The sequence below is a fragment of the Erythrolamprus reginae genome, chromosome 9, assembly GCF_031021105.1.
Source record: "Erythrolamprus reginae isolate rEryReg1 chromosome 9, rEryReg1.hap1, whole genome shotgun sequence".
Lineage (NCBI taxonomy): Eukaryota > Metazoa > Chordata > Lepidosauria > Squamata > Dipsadidae > Erythrolamprus > Erythrolamprus reginae.
The window spans coordinates 19,260,981-19,276,750 of record NC_091958.1 but is presented as its reverse complement, the minus strand read 5'-3'; the positions used below and the strand labels follow the sequence as shown (position 1 = coordinate 19,276,750).

Genomic DNA, 15,770 nt, shown 5'->3' with positions numbered 1-15,770 from the left:
TTCAGCAGTTCGAATCCCTAGCACTGCGTAATGGACTGAGCTCCCATTACTTGATTCATTCATTCATTCATTCATTCATTCATTCATTCATTCATTCATTGGATTTGTATGCTGCCCCTCTCCGTGGACTCTGGGCGGCTAACAACAGTGATAAAAACAGCATGTAACAATCCAGTACTGAAACAACTAAAAAACCCTTATTTATAAAACCAAACATACATACAAACATACCATGCATAAATTGTAGAGGCCTAGGAGGAAAGAATATCTCAGTTCCCCCATGCCTGACGGCAGAGGTGGGTTTCTCTGGGGGGAGTTGGTTCCAGAAGGCCGGGGCTGCCACAGAGAAGGCTCTTCCCTTGGGTCCAGCCAAACGACATTGTTTAGTCGATGGGACCCGGAGAAGGCCAACTCTGTGGGACCTAACTGGTTGCTGGGATTCGTGCGGCAGAAGGTGGTCCCAGAGATAATCTGGTCCGGTGCCATGAAGGGCTTTGTAGGTCATAACCAACACTTTGAATTGTGACCGGAATCTGATCGGCAACCAATGCAGACTGCGGATTGTTATGGGCAATAGGTTGATTCACTTGTCCCAGCTTCTGACAATCGGGCAGTTTGAAAGCATGTAAAATACACACTTTGGTGGGACTGTATCAGTGCCATTTTTGGACAGCGTTATCTCTTCAGCTTAGAAACTGAGATGAGCACCGTCCCATAGACCATGATGGCGAACCTATGGTAGGCATGCTACAGATGTTACATGGAGCCGTATTGGAGGGCACATGAGACTTTGCCATGTTTCAGCTCCAGCGCAGCTGATTTTCAGCCTTGGGAAAGGCCATTCCTACCTCTGGATGCTTCAGGCAAGCTTCCCTGAAGCCCCGAAGGCAAAAAAAATCCCTCAACGGACAAACTGGAAGTTCAGAAAAACACACTTCCAGTTTGCTGATGTTCTGTTTTTTCGCACTATGGAGGGTTCAGGGAAGCTTCCTGAAGCCCGAAGTGCAAAAAATAGCAAGAATGGGCAAACCGGAAGTGCATTTTCATGAACTTCCGGTTTGCCCATTGGCGCATTTTTTTTCCACCTACCAGGCTTCAGAAAGGCCTGTGCCCATGCGTGTGTGTGGGGGGGGCAGTGCAGGGGGTGCACATGAGTGGGAGGGAGGGAAAGAAAGGATGTGGCCACTTGCACGCATGCTAGTACACCCCCACACATCTTTTTTGGCATGCAAATCAAAAAAGATTCGGCATTTTCTGCCCTAGAGCCAGAAACGACTAGCACACATGTGCGGGGAAAACCTTTTACCTAAATACTGAAGAAGAGGAAAGGAATAGAGACCTCTGGGCCAAGGTTATTTATGGCCGGAAGTATGAAATCAAAGTTATTTAATTAAGAGATTTTGGAGAGCTTAGGAAAGCATCAAGGACCCACAGTTCAGCTCCGAACTACACATTTTCTATTGATAAGAGATTTTAGTTTGCCCATTGTCTGCGCTTCCTGAAGACCTGAGCAAAAGATGTATTCTTATGAACAGGTTTGGCCAATTCTTATTCTGGCAAGTCTGTGGTTTTTGAGCGTATAAAGCTCTGCGGTCAGAGCTGTTGAGCCTTGTGCCTGAAGACAGGTGGTTGGTGTGTTAAAGGTAGACATTAAACAGTTATGGAGTAAACCTGGAAATGTTTAAGGAGGTTTGTTTGCCAGCTGTAAATTTAAGAACTCATGCCAGTTGGCTGGGATGTTTCTACTTGGAATTGCTCCAGGTAAGTAGATGGAAGTGCTTGGAAACCTTTCCAAAATTGTCTTTTGTCATCACACGGCAGTATTTGCTAACCTTGGGTATTGTATTACCAGAAAGAGGATTGTTTTGGAACTTGAACACTTCACACTATTGTAGCCAGAGTTATTTTATCTGAAGCTGTGATGAAATCGAACATTGGAAATCAACAGAAGCTTTTCCACCCCTTCTTCCTTTCCTCCTGAGAAAGAAGCTTCTGTTTCTAAAAACTTCTTCTAATTTGGAACGATTCTGCATTTCTCATGGCCATTTCCCCCCCTCCTGTAAGTCATTTTGCTGTGAAGGATTGCTGTTGGAATTTTGAGTTGTTGTTTTTTTTCCTGGGACACATCTTCCCTCTGAAATATCTCAGATCACCCACAATTCAGAATTTTGGGGGAAAAATGGCCTTTGGGAGTAGATTTCTGTGGATGACTTCCGTTTTGGGGTTTATTGGATTCCTGAGAAGCCAAGGTGGCTTCAGAACCCTGGAGAGATGCTTCTATAATGAAAGGCAGGCTATTTTCCTTTCTCGCCTTTGGGCACTTGGTCAGTCAATAAGTACAAGAACACTATGTTCCAACCCTGAAAATTTCACTGAAATTCTCTTCTCCTTCAGCAAATATTTCAGAAACAAATGTGCTACTGTTCACCGCGAATGGCAGCAAGCAAGACGTATGCCCAGCATTAGTTTGAGGTATTCTGTAGGAACTTGCCTCTGTATAGAAGGCAGCTGGATGGTAGTTCTGTCATAATAAAGGGACATGAAGATGATGTGCTTTGTAGTTTCATGGCCATTTAGGATAAAGCCAGGGTATTTGTTTCATAGCCATGCACTCTTTACATAGTTGCAACTGAGTTCTCCTATCTTGCCAAAGTTCAAAGACTAAATAAATAAATAAAAAATGGAGGGTGGTGGGGAGGTTTCAATGGTGAAATCCAAATTTTTTGTTTCCAGATCTGTGAGCATGGCTTGGTGGGCGTAGTGTGGCTTGGTGGGTGTGGCAGGGGAAGGATACTGCAAAATCTCCATTCCCACCCCACTCCAGGGGAAGGATACTGCAAAATCTCCATTCCCTTTCCATTCCAGGGGAAGGATACTGCAAAATCTCCATTCCCACCCCACTCCAGGGGAAGGATACTGCAAAATCTCCATTCCCTCTCCACTCCAGAGGAAGGATACTGCAAAATCTCCATTCCCACCCCACTCCAGGGGAAGGATACCACGAAATCCTCATTCCCTCCCCATTCCAGAGGAAGGATTCTGCAAAATCTCCATTCCCTCCCCACTCCAGGGGAAGGATACTGCAAAATCTCCATTCCCTCCCCACTCCAGGGGAAGGATACTGCAAAATCTCCATTCCCTCCCCACTCCAGGGGAAGGATACTGCAAAATCTCCATTCCCTCCCCACTCCAGGGGAAGGATACCATGAAATCCTCATTCCCTCCCCACTCCAAGGGAAGGATTCTGCAAAATCTCCATTCCCACCCCACTCCAAGGGAAGGATACTGCAAAATCTCCATTCACTCCACACTCCAGGGGAAGGATTCTGCAAAATCTCCATTCCCTCCCTACTTCAGGGGAAGGATACTGCAAAATCTCCATTCCCTCCCCACTCCAGGGGAAGGATTCTGCAAAATCTCCATTCCTTCCCTACTCCAGGGGAAGGATACTGCAAAATCTCCATTCCCTCCCCACTCTGGGGCCAGCCAAAGGTGGTATTTTCCAGTTCTCCGAACTGTTTAAAATTTCCACTACCAGTTCCCCAGAACCTGTGAGAACCTCCTGGATTTCATCTCTGGGGGGTTTGGTAATGTGTTTCTGTGGTAAGCTTCAAGTTAATTTTCTATTTTTTAACCCCTGTGGCTTGATTTTGCTCAATTATATCCCCGTGCTTCGAAGGGAAGCCCTGAAACAATAGAACCAGCAAATACATCAGAACCCAGCAAAAATAATATAGATTTCCTGATGCATTTTCTATCCAAATGGAATGTTAACTATTCCTACCAGGAGAACCCCCAACAGAGGTTTTCCTGCCACCGTTTGTATCCACTGCAGTCCACTCCTCCTTAATGAGGAGTCTCCTACAAATCTCAATAGGGAGTAAACAATGTAAGGAAAAGAGTTAGCCTTTAGAGACAGGGTGTACATGAACATAATCTACAGATGTTCATAAATGTTCTTGGCCATCACCCCTGTTCCAAGTGTTCAGGAACAGCACAGGATCTCAGATCCTGAACTCCCTTCACCAAATCCTTAGATGTCTGGATTAAATTTTAATGAGTCCGAGTTCATTTAGATTGCAATCTAGTATCAGATGGGGCCAATCAGGGAAACGGGAACTCTGGATGAAGATAAAAAGAGGAATCTTGTTGAACGTCATCTACCCAAAGTTTTGACCCGGCCCTGTACAATTCCTGTTGTTCCCAGCAGTCACACTAAGACATTAAATAATAGAATAATAGAGTTGGAAGGGACAGTGGAGGTCTTCAATCCAATTCAAACTTTAATACTGAAGTGATCCTCCAGGATTACTGCCCATCAGTAGACTACTAGGTGAGTGATAGAAGTAAAACCATGACAGAGTCACAACCTCCAGTCTTGACTTTATTTTTCGGAGTATAAGATGCACCTTTTCCTCCCTAAAAGAGGCTGATAATTTAGGTGTGTCTTATACTTTGAATGTAGCTTTTTTTCCCAAGCCCTAACGATCTTCCCAGCTCTTACCTTGCAGGCTCTTTCATTGTTTCTCTCTGCGAAGAATGTTTTCCAAGCTCTAAGTCTTTGCAGGGTTTTTTATTGTTCTAACTTGCTCCAAATAAGTTTCTTTCCAGCTCTAACCAGGTGCTGACCATGTTCCCAGCTCTTACCAGCTTGCAAGCTTTTTCATTGTTACTCTCTGTGAAGAATGTTTTCCAAACCCTGTCTTTGTAGGGTGGTGGGTTTTTTTTTTTTTGCATTCTCTACTTGCTCCGAATGTTTGGTTTTTAACTATGATAGGGTTTTTAGGTTTTTTTTTTTAATATTAGATTTGTGCCTGTATAATACTGTTTTTATCATGTTGTGAGCTGCCCCGAGTCTTCGGAGAGGGGCGGCATACAAATCTAATAAATAATAATAATGATAATGATAATGATAATGATAATGATAATGATAATGATAATGATAATGATAATGATAATGATAATGATAATGATAATTATAATTATAATTATAATTATAATTATAATTATAATTATAATTATAATTATAATTATAATTATAATTATAATTATAATTATAATGATAATGATAATTATAATTATAATTATAATTATAATTATAATTTAATTATTATTATTATAATTATAATTATTATAATAATAATAATAATAATTATAATAATAATAATAATAATTATAATAATAATAATAATAATAATAATAATAATAATAATAATAATAATAATAATAATAATTATTATTATTATTATCTTTCCAGCCCTAATCAGGTGCTAATAAATGTTCTCAGCTCTTACTGGCTTGCAAACTCTTTCATTTATACGTTTTATTCTACGAAAAACACAGTATATTAAAAGCCACTGAGATATCCAGGATGCTTCTCATAAAAACTTAAGCATTATCGTACTAAATCAAATTATCTATATCTGTCCATCTTTTTGTGATGGCAACATGGACTCCTGGTAACTGCTTGAACAAATTTTGTTGGCAAGATTTCAGAGGTTTCCCAGTTGGTTTTATACCTAAAATGGAACTAGAACTCATAGTCTCCAAGTTTCTAACCTTGTACCTTAACCACTGCACCCAATTTCCTCTTCATATTTGTATTTATATTTAATCTACATCTCTCTTTATATCATCTAAATCTATATTTCACCATCTTGAAATGTAATTAATAATCAACCACTTTTGAACATTTTGTAGTCTGTGTAGTCACATAGTCTAGTCCAGGGGTTCCCAAACTTGGCAACTTTAAGACTTGTGGACTTCAAGTCCCAGAATTCTGGGGGTTAAAGTCCACAAGTCTTAAAGTTGCCAAGTTTGAAGACCTCTGGTCTAGCCCCTTAAGAGGGTGGATGTGGATGAGAAGCATTCCTTTTTTAAATAATTTTTTTTATTAAAAAAAACTTGTATGTTACATCACATCTGCCTGATTTCTCAATTCTGGGTCTTGCAATAAATCAGAAAACCAAGCTGTTAGTTTTTCTGAATGGATATACAGTATACTGCTGGACTAGGTCATGAATATCCATGCTGGATTTCTTCCAGAATTCATGGACTGAAATAGAAACTGGCTAATAGGACTGGAAAACATGTCATTCTTCCCATTTGTCTTTTTTCCTTTTGCCATCCCAAACCACACAATCTGCTGTACAAGTAGTCAATAGCAAACTTTTCAGAAGTTATATGTTCAGGGTCTCTGGACAGGGACACCCCATTTTTTTGAGTAACAATTTACTTGGTTTTAGATTATTTCCCCCACATATTTTCCCCACTGTCACATCCATATAGATTTTTCAAGTCTGAATGTCTTGACTTTAAAAATGTTAATTAAACGTGAATTTTATTTTTCTCCCATGAAACATTTCCTTCTCATTCACATTCTACATCCCTCCATAGATTTAGCCCAGTTGATATTGGCAGTGTACCATGTTTCTGTTCGTTAAATCCATGTTCAAAACAAAGATATCATTGGAATTCACACTTTAACCTTACACAGATTAATCAAATGGGGAGGCTTGAATATTAAAACACTGATATTACAGTTTTGATTTTTCTCGAGGAAGTAAGTAAACCCTACAGTTTTATAAAGCAATTAAAAAGCAAAATACAATGCAAATAAATTATATTTACATAGGAATCTTTACCTAAGATTTAGTGGATATTTTTGTCAGTTCATTCATGAATAATGGAAAAAGAATTATGAATGAACATATGTGAGAGAGATGAGAAAGAGACTTGTCCCTAATTTATATTTATCTTCCATTGTTTGTATTTATATTATAAATGATGTCTTTTGCAGAATCTTGTAGATGCTTTGCATGCCTTTTTTAAATCTGTTGCATCAATGTAACAGATTTTAAAAAGTTGCATTAAGCACTCTTAATGCATTAATTTCAAACTTATTCTCACCAAAATCTTAACTTGTTTCCTTCAGTTCTGCTATTCAGTGGTTCTCCACCTGTGGGTCAGGACCCTTTGGGGGTCGAACGCTTGTTTCACAGAGGTCGCCTTAAACCATGAGAAAATACAAATTTCCCATAGTGTTAGGAACTAAAGCTTCTATTCTGGTGCCTTGGAACATATTTTTACAATCCAACCAATCAGGTGTTTACAGTGGAGGTGTCCCTCTGACCTTCCTGCCAATCAGCTTAAAGCTCTGTTGGGAGAATTGGCACTAGACTTATGGTTGGTGGTCACCACAACATGAGGAACTGTATTAAGGGGTGATGACATTAGAAAGATTGAGAATTACTGAATCATCCGAGATGGACAAAAGTGAATAAAAAGGGATCTCACTCTAAAGCAGGGGTATACAGTGTTCCCTCGATTTCCGCGGGTTCGAACTTCGCAAACAGCCTATACCACGGTTTTTAAAAAAATATTAATCAAGAAATACTTTGCAGTTTTTTTCCTATACCATGGTTTTTCCCATCCGATGACGTCATACTTCATCGCCAAACTAATAATTTTTGCAAATAAATAACAAAAAAAAATTATTGTTAATAAATAATTATGTTTATAAATATCAGGATCACTAAGTGCCTTATTCAATGGTGAGTACCAGTAATAATGGTGAGTAAACGGTTGTTAAGGGAATGGGAAATGGTAATTTAGGGGTTTAAAGTGTTAAGGGATGGCTTGTGATACTGTCCATAGCCAAAAATGGTGTATTTACTTCCGCATCTCTACTTCACGGAAATTCGACTTTCGCGGGCGGTCTCGGAACGCATCCCCCGTGGAAATCGACGGAACACTGTATAACAGTCCGTATACTTGATGAAATTCAGGAGTGAAATTTGAATTTCTTTTCCCTACCGGTTCTGTGAGCATGGCGGTGGATATGGCAGGGGAAGGATGCTGCAAAATCCCCATTCCCTCCCTACTCCTGGGGGAAGGATATTGCCAAATCTTCATTCCCACCACATTCTGGAGCCAGACAGAGGTGGTATTTGCCGGTTCTCTGAACTACTCAAAATTTCTGCTTCCGATCCTCCAGAACCTGTCAGAACCTGCTGGATTTCATCCCTGCTGAAATTATAGTAACACGTCAACACTGAGATCACAATTTTCATTGACAGGGAAACAGGTGTCTGCTGCAGCTCCCTGTAGAGTTTATTGTATTAATCTAATTAGAAGGCAATCAAGGCAGTTTTACAGATACCAGAACCTCTTTCCAGGAAAAGATGCAATTGAAAATATGTAGACCCCTGCCTCCTATTAGTTGTATAATATGTTTATAATTGACACCTGTCTAATTACATGGCCATTATGAAAAAGACAGATGTGAGTGGTCCACAAAATGAGTAGGTTGTAACTGTATTTATGAGTGTGCAAAGCCAGGCAATAGGCTGTGTTTCTTATTTGCACCAAATTCCTAGGATGAAAGTTCAGTAGGAACCCAACTGCAGGAGAAGAAGGCTCATCAAAAAGAGATCCAACCAGAATTAAGAAGAAATGTTCTACCAGCGGGAACAACTAATCGGTGGAATGAATTGCCTTTTGAAGTTATGGTTGCTCCATCATTTTTTCCCCTCTCTCATGATGGTTAGGTGCTGTTACAAGGGAAAAATCCTGGCATTTTGTGGCGGTATACCTTGTCCAAGGTGAATAACGAGAACAAGATATTCACAAAAAGACATAGCTACTCATGGGTGATGGTGCAGTCAGATTGCTCAGCGACCTGTGGTGGGGGTGAGTATTTACCCAACATATGTCTTCCTTTTTTCTATTTATTCTATTTATTCAAACTGCAGAATCTAACACAGAAGTCCACTGTGTATTAATTAGAATTTACTGAATTATTGCCCCTCAATTCATTTCTTTCCAGTTAAATCCTACATTTTCTAACGATTGATTCCTTTGATATTTTTCTTCCCATGGAAAACACATTTCAATGTTTCAACTACTCAAGACTCATTTATACCGCCAGGCATGGGGGAGTTGAGATATTCCTTCCCCCTAGGCCATTACAAGTAACGCATGGTATGTTTGTGTGTACGTTTGGTTTTTATAAATAAGGGTTTTTAGCTGTTTTATTTGGATTGTCACATGCTGTTTTTATCATTGTTGTTAGCTGCCCCGAGTCTACGGAGAGGGGCGGCATACAAATCCAATAAATTATTATTATTATTATTATTATTATTATTATTATTATTATTATTATTTCAGTCTCTTCTGTTGTTAAGAGCAATTCCACATATCACCATTTCCACCGAACTTAGCTTGTCGGAAGCCAGTGGCGAAGGTTGCAAATCATAATTCTGTAACTGTGAGATAGTGCAACCCAGGAGCAGGTTCCTCTTACCTGCTGCTACCGGTGCTTCTGTGCGCGCAGCATGAAGATTCTCCCATGTACGATTTTGCTTCCATGCATGCACAGAAAGCAAAAGCATGCCAAAATTTCATGATGGGATGAGATTTCATTGATTATTTTGTTCTGTGCACGTGTGGAAGCAAAAAAAATCACCAAAATCTCACGTGTGTGTCCCCTCGAGAGATTTTGGTTCTGTGCATACACAGGAAGCAAAAAAGTCCAACAATTCAAGAAAAAAAGATGGTGACGCCCGAAGGACTGGCACAAATTACACAATCTAGCAGCCACTATCAGTGCGCAGTAGCCCATGGCACCGATAGCAACCCACCACTGGTGCAACCATTGTAATTGTGAACTGGACGCTGAGCATTCATCCTATGATGACACAACTACAGGGGACATTGCAATGGCTGCAAAAATGAGGACTGTTACTAAGTCCTCCTTGTTTCAACACCATGTGTTCTCCGAGTCCTCAGAGAGGGGCGGGATAAAAATCCAATGAATGAATGAAAGAATGAATGATAACAGTTAATGAAAGAGAGGACGTGAAGCAATACTTCCTGTATTTCAGCCATTTAGACTTCCTTATATGTACTTCAACTCTTTTTATACCAAGACACAAAATTCTCTAACAAGTCTTTCAGTAAGATACCTTTAGAATTTTCATAGATCGAACGTAGATCTCAGAAAATCTCTTACACCCCCCCCCCCGAGAATTATGATTTGCCAAAAAAGATCTGAATGGAAGTGTATTAAGCATTTGTTACTCTTTTTTACAAGGAGCAGGTGTGTTTTGCCTGCCTCAGAAACCGCTTCAGGTTTGAATGTTAGATAAAGTATTTTTAGAGAGCAAGCTTATATTTTATTGACAATTTAAACAATTAGGCTAAAATACACATGAAGGCTATCCAAGAAATTTGGAGTAGAAACACTCTCAGGTTTTAAGGGACTCTAAATGCATTTATTATTATTATTATTATTATTATTATTATTATTATTATTGTTGTTGTTGTTGTTGTTGTTGTTGTTATTAATCATCATCATCACCATCATCATTTACTAACGAAAGCTTAGTAATTTTAGTAGTTTTTAATAAATTTTACACATTCCGGAGAACGTGATGGTTGCTGCCTCTTCATTTATATACAGTATAGATATATGGATATATACAGTAGATAGCTCTGCTTTAACCCCCCCCCCCCCCGAGAAAGTGGCAATACATAAGGGGGGAATAGACTGCAGAAATCCCTTTGTCAGCATGACTAAGGCAGAAACAACAAAGTTAATTACAGGAGGGAAGAAAGGGTGTGGCCTTATTACGCATACAGTGACTAAATTGAATGGCACCACATAAAAGCAAGCATCTCCCCAATGGAGAGTTTATACTCTGATGAAGTCAACAGAGATTGACGAAAGCTTAGTAACTTTTTAGTAGTTCAAAAATAAATTTTAAACGTTCCAGAGATTGTGATAGCTACTGCCTCTTTATTTATAACTATACCTGGAACTCTCATTGTTAGGACAATTATAGATAGATAGATAGATAGATAGATAGATAGATAGATAGATAGATAGATAGATAGATAGATAGATAGATAGACAGACAGACAGACAGACAGACAGACAGACAGACAGACAGATATATTAATAGATAGATAGATAGATAGATAGATAATAGATAGATGGATAGAGTGAAATAGTTTAAAAAAGTATAAATGCAGAATTTTTGTTCTTTTTTTCTTTTTTCCTATAGTATGATAAAGTTAGAAGTGCTATTTTTTATATTTCTTATATTTTATTTTTTGAATAAGTATATGATATTTTATAGATAATGAAATTTAATTAACATAAAGAATATAGAGTTAAACTTAACAAGAATGTAATGTGCATGTGTAACATTTCTGTATTGATCTGACTATAGTTAGGGCTCTTTTTTCTGTATTAGTTAGACTTCTATGACAAGCGGAGCAATGGTAGCTCCTTAAATGTTTAATGTTGTTTGTTTTTGTCTATCTTTTTTTGAAAAACAATAAAAAATATTTTTTTAAAAAGACAGACAGACAAACAGACATAAACATACACACACATATGCATGTCTGTCTGTCTATCTATCTATCTATCTATCTATCTATCTATCTATCTATCTATCTATCATTGGGAGAGAGAGAGAGAGAATTTGCAGACTGCTTCTTTTTTTCCTTCCTGCCTCTTGGTCTTCTGTTTTTGAATTCCTTCTGACAAAACTGATTTCCCCAGTCAGTTAACTCCCCTCCTGTTAGCTCATAAAATCAGGAGTTTCAAGAATGTCCATTGTTAGTAATATTAAAAACAGTTCCCTGTGAGAAAGCCCGTAGCTGTTGGCATTGGGTTGACAGCCAAAGACCACATTTTTTAAAAAAAATAATACCAACTTTCTGGGATTGCTAGTATTGTCTTTAAGTTGGAGATAGGCATTTTGTATCCTTGGCTCTGTCGCTCTTTGTTCCCCATGTAACTTTTCTATTGCTTTCTTTTATTAAAAGATTATTTTAATGAAAAGTCAGGCATGCATCAACACTTCCTCCTACTTGATGGGGAGAAACACTTTTACAGCTAGATATTGGATATCTAGGTCAAGTTGTGCCTCTCACAAAATGGTTATCATATCATGTGGAGGCTTGCCTCTTCAGTCTCAGATTTCTGACAGTCAAAATGGGTGAGCAGTGTGGTCGGGCAGTAGGAAAAGCAAGTAGGATGCTTGGCTGCATAGCTAGAGGTATAACAAGCAGGAAGAGAGAGATTGTGATCCTCTTATATAGAGTGCTGATGAGACCACATTTGGAATACTGTGTTCAGTTCTGGAGACCTCACCTACAAAAAGATATTGACAAAATTGAACGGGTCCAAAGACGGGCTACAAGAATGGTGGAAGGTCTTAAGCATCAAACTTATCCGGAAAGACTTAATGAACTCAATCTGTATAGTCTGGAGGACAGAAGGAAAATGGGGGACGTGATCGAAACATTTAAATATGTTAAAGGGTTAAATAAGGTTCAGGAGGGAAGTGTTTTTAATAGGAAAGTGAACACAAGAACAAGGGGACACAATCTGAACTTAGTTGGGGGAAAGATCAAAAGCAACGTGAGAAAATATTATTTCACTGAAAGAGTAGTAGATCCTTGGAACAAACTTCCAGCAGACGTGGTAGGTAAATCCACAGTAACTGAATTTAAACATGCCTGGGATAAACATATATCCATTGTAAGATAAAATACAGGAAATAGTATAAGGGCAGACTAGATGGACCATGAGGTCTTTTTCTGCCGTCAGTCTTCTATGTTTCTATAAAATTGATCCATGATGGATATGGCCAATTACAACATATCCATTTACCAGAAGACAAGTTAATGAGATTGCTCCTTAGGGTTTCTTCTAGCCCTGTAGAATATTTGTGGCCACTCTAGCACACCTTTATAGTATTTCTAAACAGATATTTAGTAACCCACTATATCTATGTATGTATATGTGTGTGTGTTGGCATATTCGGGTTTCTGTAAGTTTCAGAGATTCCTTGACCTGGTTGAAACGTAGTCTTAGCCTTCTGGAAGGCAGGTGAAGAGGTCGTTTCCACTTTCCCCCAGGCTTCAGGAAAGCCTTTGAACTTCCATTCCTGAACTTCCGGTTGGGCCGTTGGGTCCATTTAGATTAGATTAGATTTGATTTATTGGATTTATATGCCGCCCCTTTCTGCAAACTCGGGGCGGCTCACAACAATAATAAAAACAGTACATAGTAACAAATACAATGCCCACCAATCTAATTACAATTTTAAGTTAAAAAATTCATAAAACAATCCCAATATATATAAAAAACAGGCACACAGTCAATCAATCAAACGGCAAAACAACATGGGCAAGGGGGAGATGTTTTAGTTCACCCATGCCTGACGACAGAGGTGGGTTTTAAGGAGTTTACGAAAGGCAGGGAGGGTGGGGGCAATCCTAATCTCAGGGTGGAGCTGGTTCCAGAGGGTCGGAGCCCCCACAGAGAAGGCTCTTCCCCTGGGTCCCGCCAGACAACATTGTTTAGTCGACGGGAACTGAAGAAGGCCGACACTGTGGGACCTAACCGGTCGCTGGGATTCGTGCGGCAGGAGGCGGTCCCGAAGATATTCTGGTCCGGTGCCATGAAGGGCTTTATATGTCATAACCAACACTTTGAATTGTGACCGGAAACTGATTGGCAGCCAATGCAGACTGCGGAGTGTTGGAGTGTTAGAGAAGCCCATAATTGCTCTCGCAGCTGCATTCTGCACGATCTGAAGTTTCCAAACACTTTTCAAAGGTAGCCCCATGTAGAGAGCGTTACAGTAGTCGAGCCTCGAGGTGATGAGGGCATGAGTGACTGTGAGTAATGACTCCAGGTCCAAATAGGGCTGCAACTGGTGCACCAGGCGAACCTGGGCAAACGCCCCCCCTCGCCACAGCTGAAAGGTGTTTCTCTAATGTGAGCTGTGGATCGAGGAGGACGCCCAAGTTGCGGACCCTCTCTGAGGGGGTCAGTAATTTCCCCCCCAGGGTAATGGATGGACAGATAGAATTGTCCTTGGGAGGCAAAACCCACAGCCACTCCGTCTTGTCTGGGTTGAGTTTGAGTTTGTTGACACCCATCCAGGCCCCAACAACCTCCAGGCACCAGCATATCACTTCCACTGCTTCGTTGACTGGACTGGACATTTTTTGCCATCCACATGTTACAGAGGCTTTCCTGAAGCCACACTCTCCGGAAAACCAAAAATCAGCTGGCCAGCAGGCACATGCAAGCTGGAGCTGACATAGAAAGATGCTTCACATATCCTCAGATATGGCTCTGTGTGCCACCTGTGGCACTCACGCCATAGGTGGGCCATCACGGAACTAGACCAATGGTATCAACACATTAACGCTCAAATATCAAACACTCTTTATATGGAATAGAATTCTTTATTGGCCAAGTGTGATTAGGCACACAAGGAATTTGTCTCTGGTGCATGTGCTCTCAGTGTACATAAAATAAAAGATACATTTGTCAAGAATCAGGAGGTGCAACACTTAATGATTGTCATAGGGGTCAAATAAGCAATGAGGAAATAATATTAATAAAAATCTTAAGGATACAAGCAACAAGTTACAGACATACATAAGTGGGAGGAAATGGGTGATAGGAATGATGAGAAAAAACTAGTAGTAATAGTAGTGCAGACTTAGCAAATAGTTTGACAGTGTTGAGGGAATTATTTGCTTAGCAGAGTGATGGCGTTCGGGGAAAAACTGTACTTGTGTCTAGTTTCTTGGTGTGCAATGCTCTGTAGCGATGTTTTGAGAGTAGGAGTTGAAACAATTTTTGTGAGAATTATTTAGTATCTTCTATATTTCCTTAAACTTGTCTTCCCCCCCCCCATTTTTTACAAAATTCCTTTCAGGGCATTTAATAGCCAAAGCGGTGTGTTTACAGGATCATCAAACCCGTGTGAATTCTTCGTTTTGCGGCCCAAGGACAAAACCTTTAACAGAAACCATGATGTGCAATGCAAATCCTTGCCCAGCCTAGTAAGTATAGACTTTTACTTTAACTGACAATCCCCAAAATTGACTAGAGTTTAAGGTTGATTGTGGAGTTATTCTGAAATTTTAATTCTGCTGCTTGCGCTGACAAGCAGTGGTGCAAAAAAAGACAAGGTGTAAAGAATGGTGGAGGTCATTATTAATACTTAGCGTAACTTAACTTCTATGTTTCTAATGTTAAAATAAGTTAACCTGATGACTTCCAATTCTGGGGTACCAACCCAGGGCTCATGGCTATTCTTACCTTCTGCTCCTCTGTAATAAAGAATCTGGAGTCGACACATATACACACGTACACACACCTCTACACACACACTACTGGAGATGCAGAGGAAACCTTAGGAGAATCACAAAAAGGCAGAGATAAGGTTTAATTAGGGTAACGTATCATGTGATGGATTTTAGCAATTTTATTGCCTTGCTTTGAGCCATGCCATTGTCTGACAACTAATTTGAGATAATCTCCCTAGCCAAGGATTCTGTTTGGGTGTGACTAATCTTCTGCCAAAGGCTTTTTTCTGTACCCTGGGCTCTGCTTTCTCTCAGAGAGAAAAGCCTTCCATTAAGTTTCCTTCAGCCTTCCCTGTAGATGTTTGTGTTTTGCCTTTTAATTGTGGCTGGAAGCTTCTAAAACATAGCATTTATTTTAATTGTCGAAAGAACCACACAAGTTGCTATCGTGGCATGCCTTGGCTATGGTGCCAAATACAAGCTGTGCTCTGCAGCTGGGGTATGAATCTTACATGTATCATTAGAAGAGGCTGTTTTCCAACAGGGATGTTTTGGGGACAAGGCGGGCTTGTCCAGCTCTGTTGGCCACAGAAAGGTTTCAGTTAGAAGTGAATTATTTTACATCCTTTGAAAGTCATGAACTG

At 39.7% G+C, this 15,770-nt stretch overlaps 1 protein-coding gene across 1 annotated transcript in view; it reads left to right on the top strand.

The window, feature by feature from the left end:
* Nucleotides 1-15,770, top strand: part of ADAMTS18 (ADAM metallopeptidase with thrombospondin type 1 motif 18) — a 122,176-nt gene that overhangs the window by 86,850 nt on the left and 19,556 nt on the right. Inside the window, exons 17-18 of the mRNA XM_070761642.1 lie at nt 8,550-8,691; nt 14,754-14,880. Coding sequence (XP_070617743.1) covers nt 8,550-8,691; nt 14,754-14,880 — 269 coding nt within the window. The remainder of the gene's footprint in view (nt 1-8,549; nt 8,692-14,753; nt 14,881-15,770) is intronic.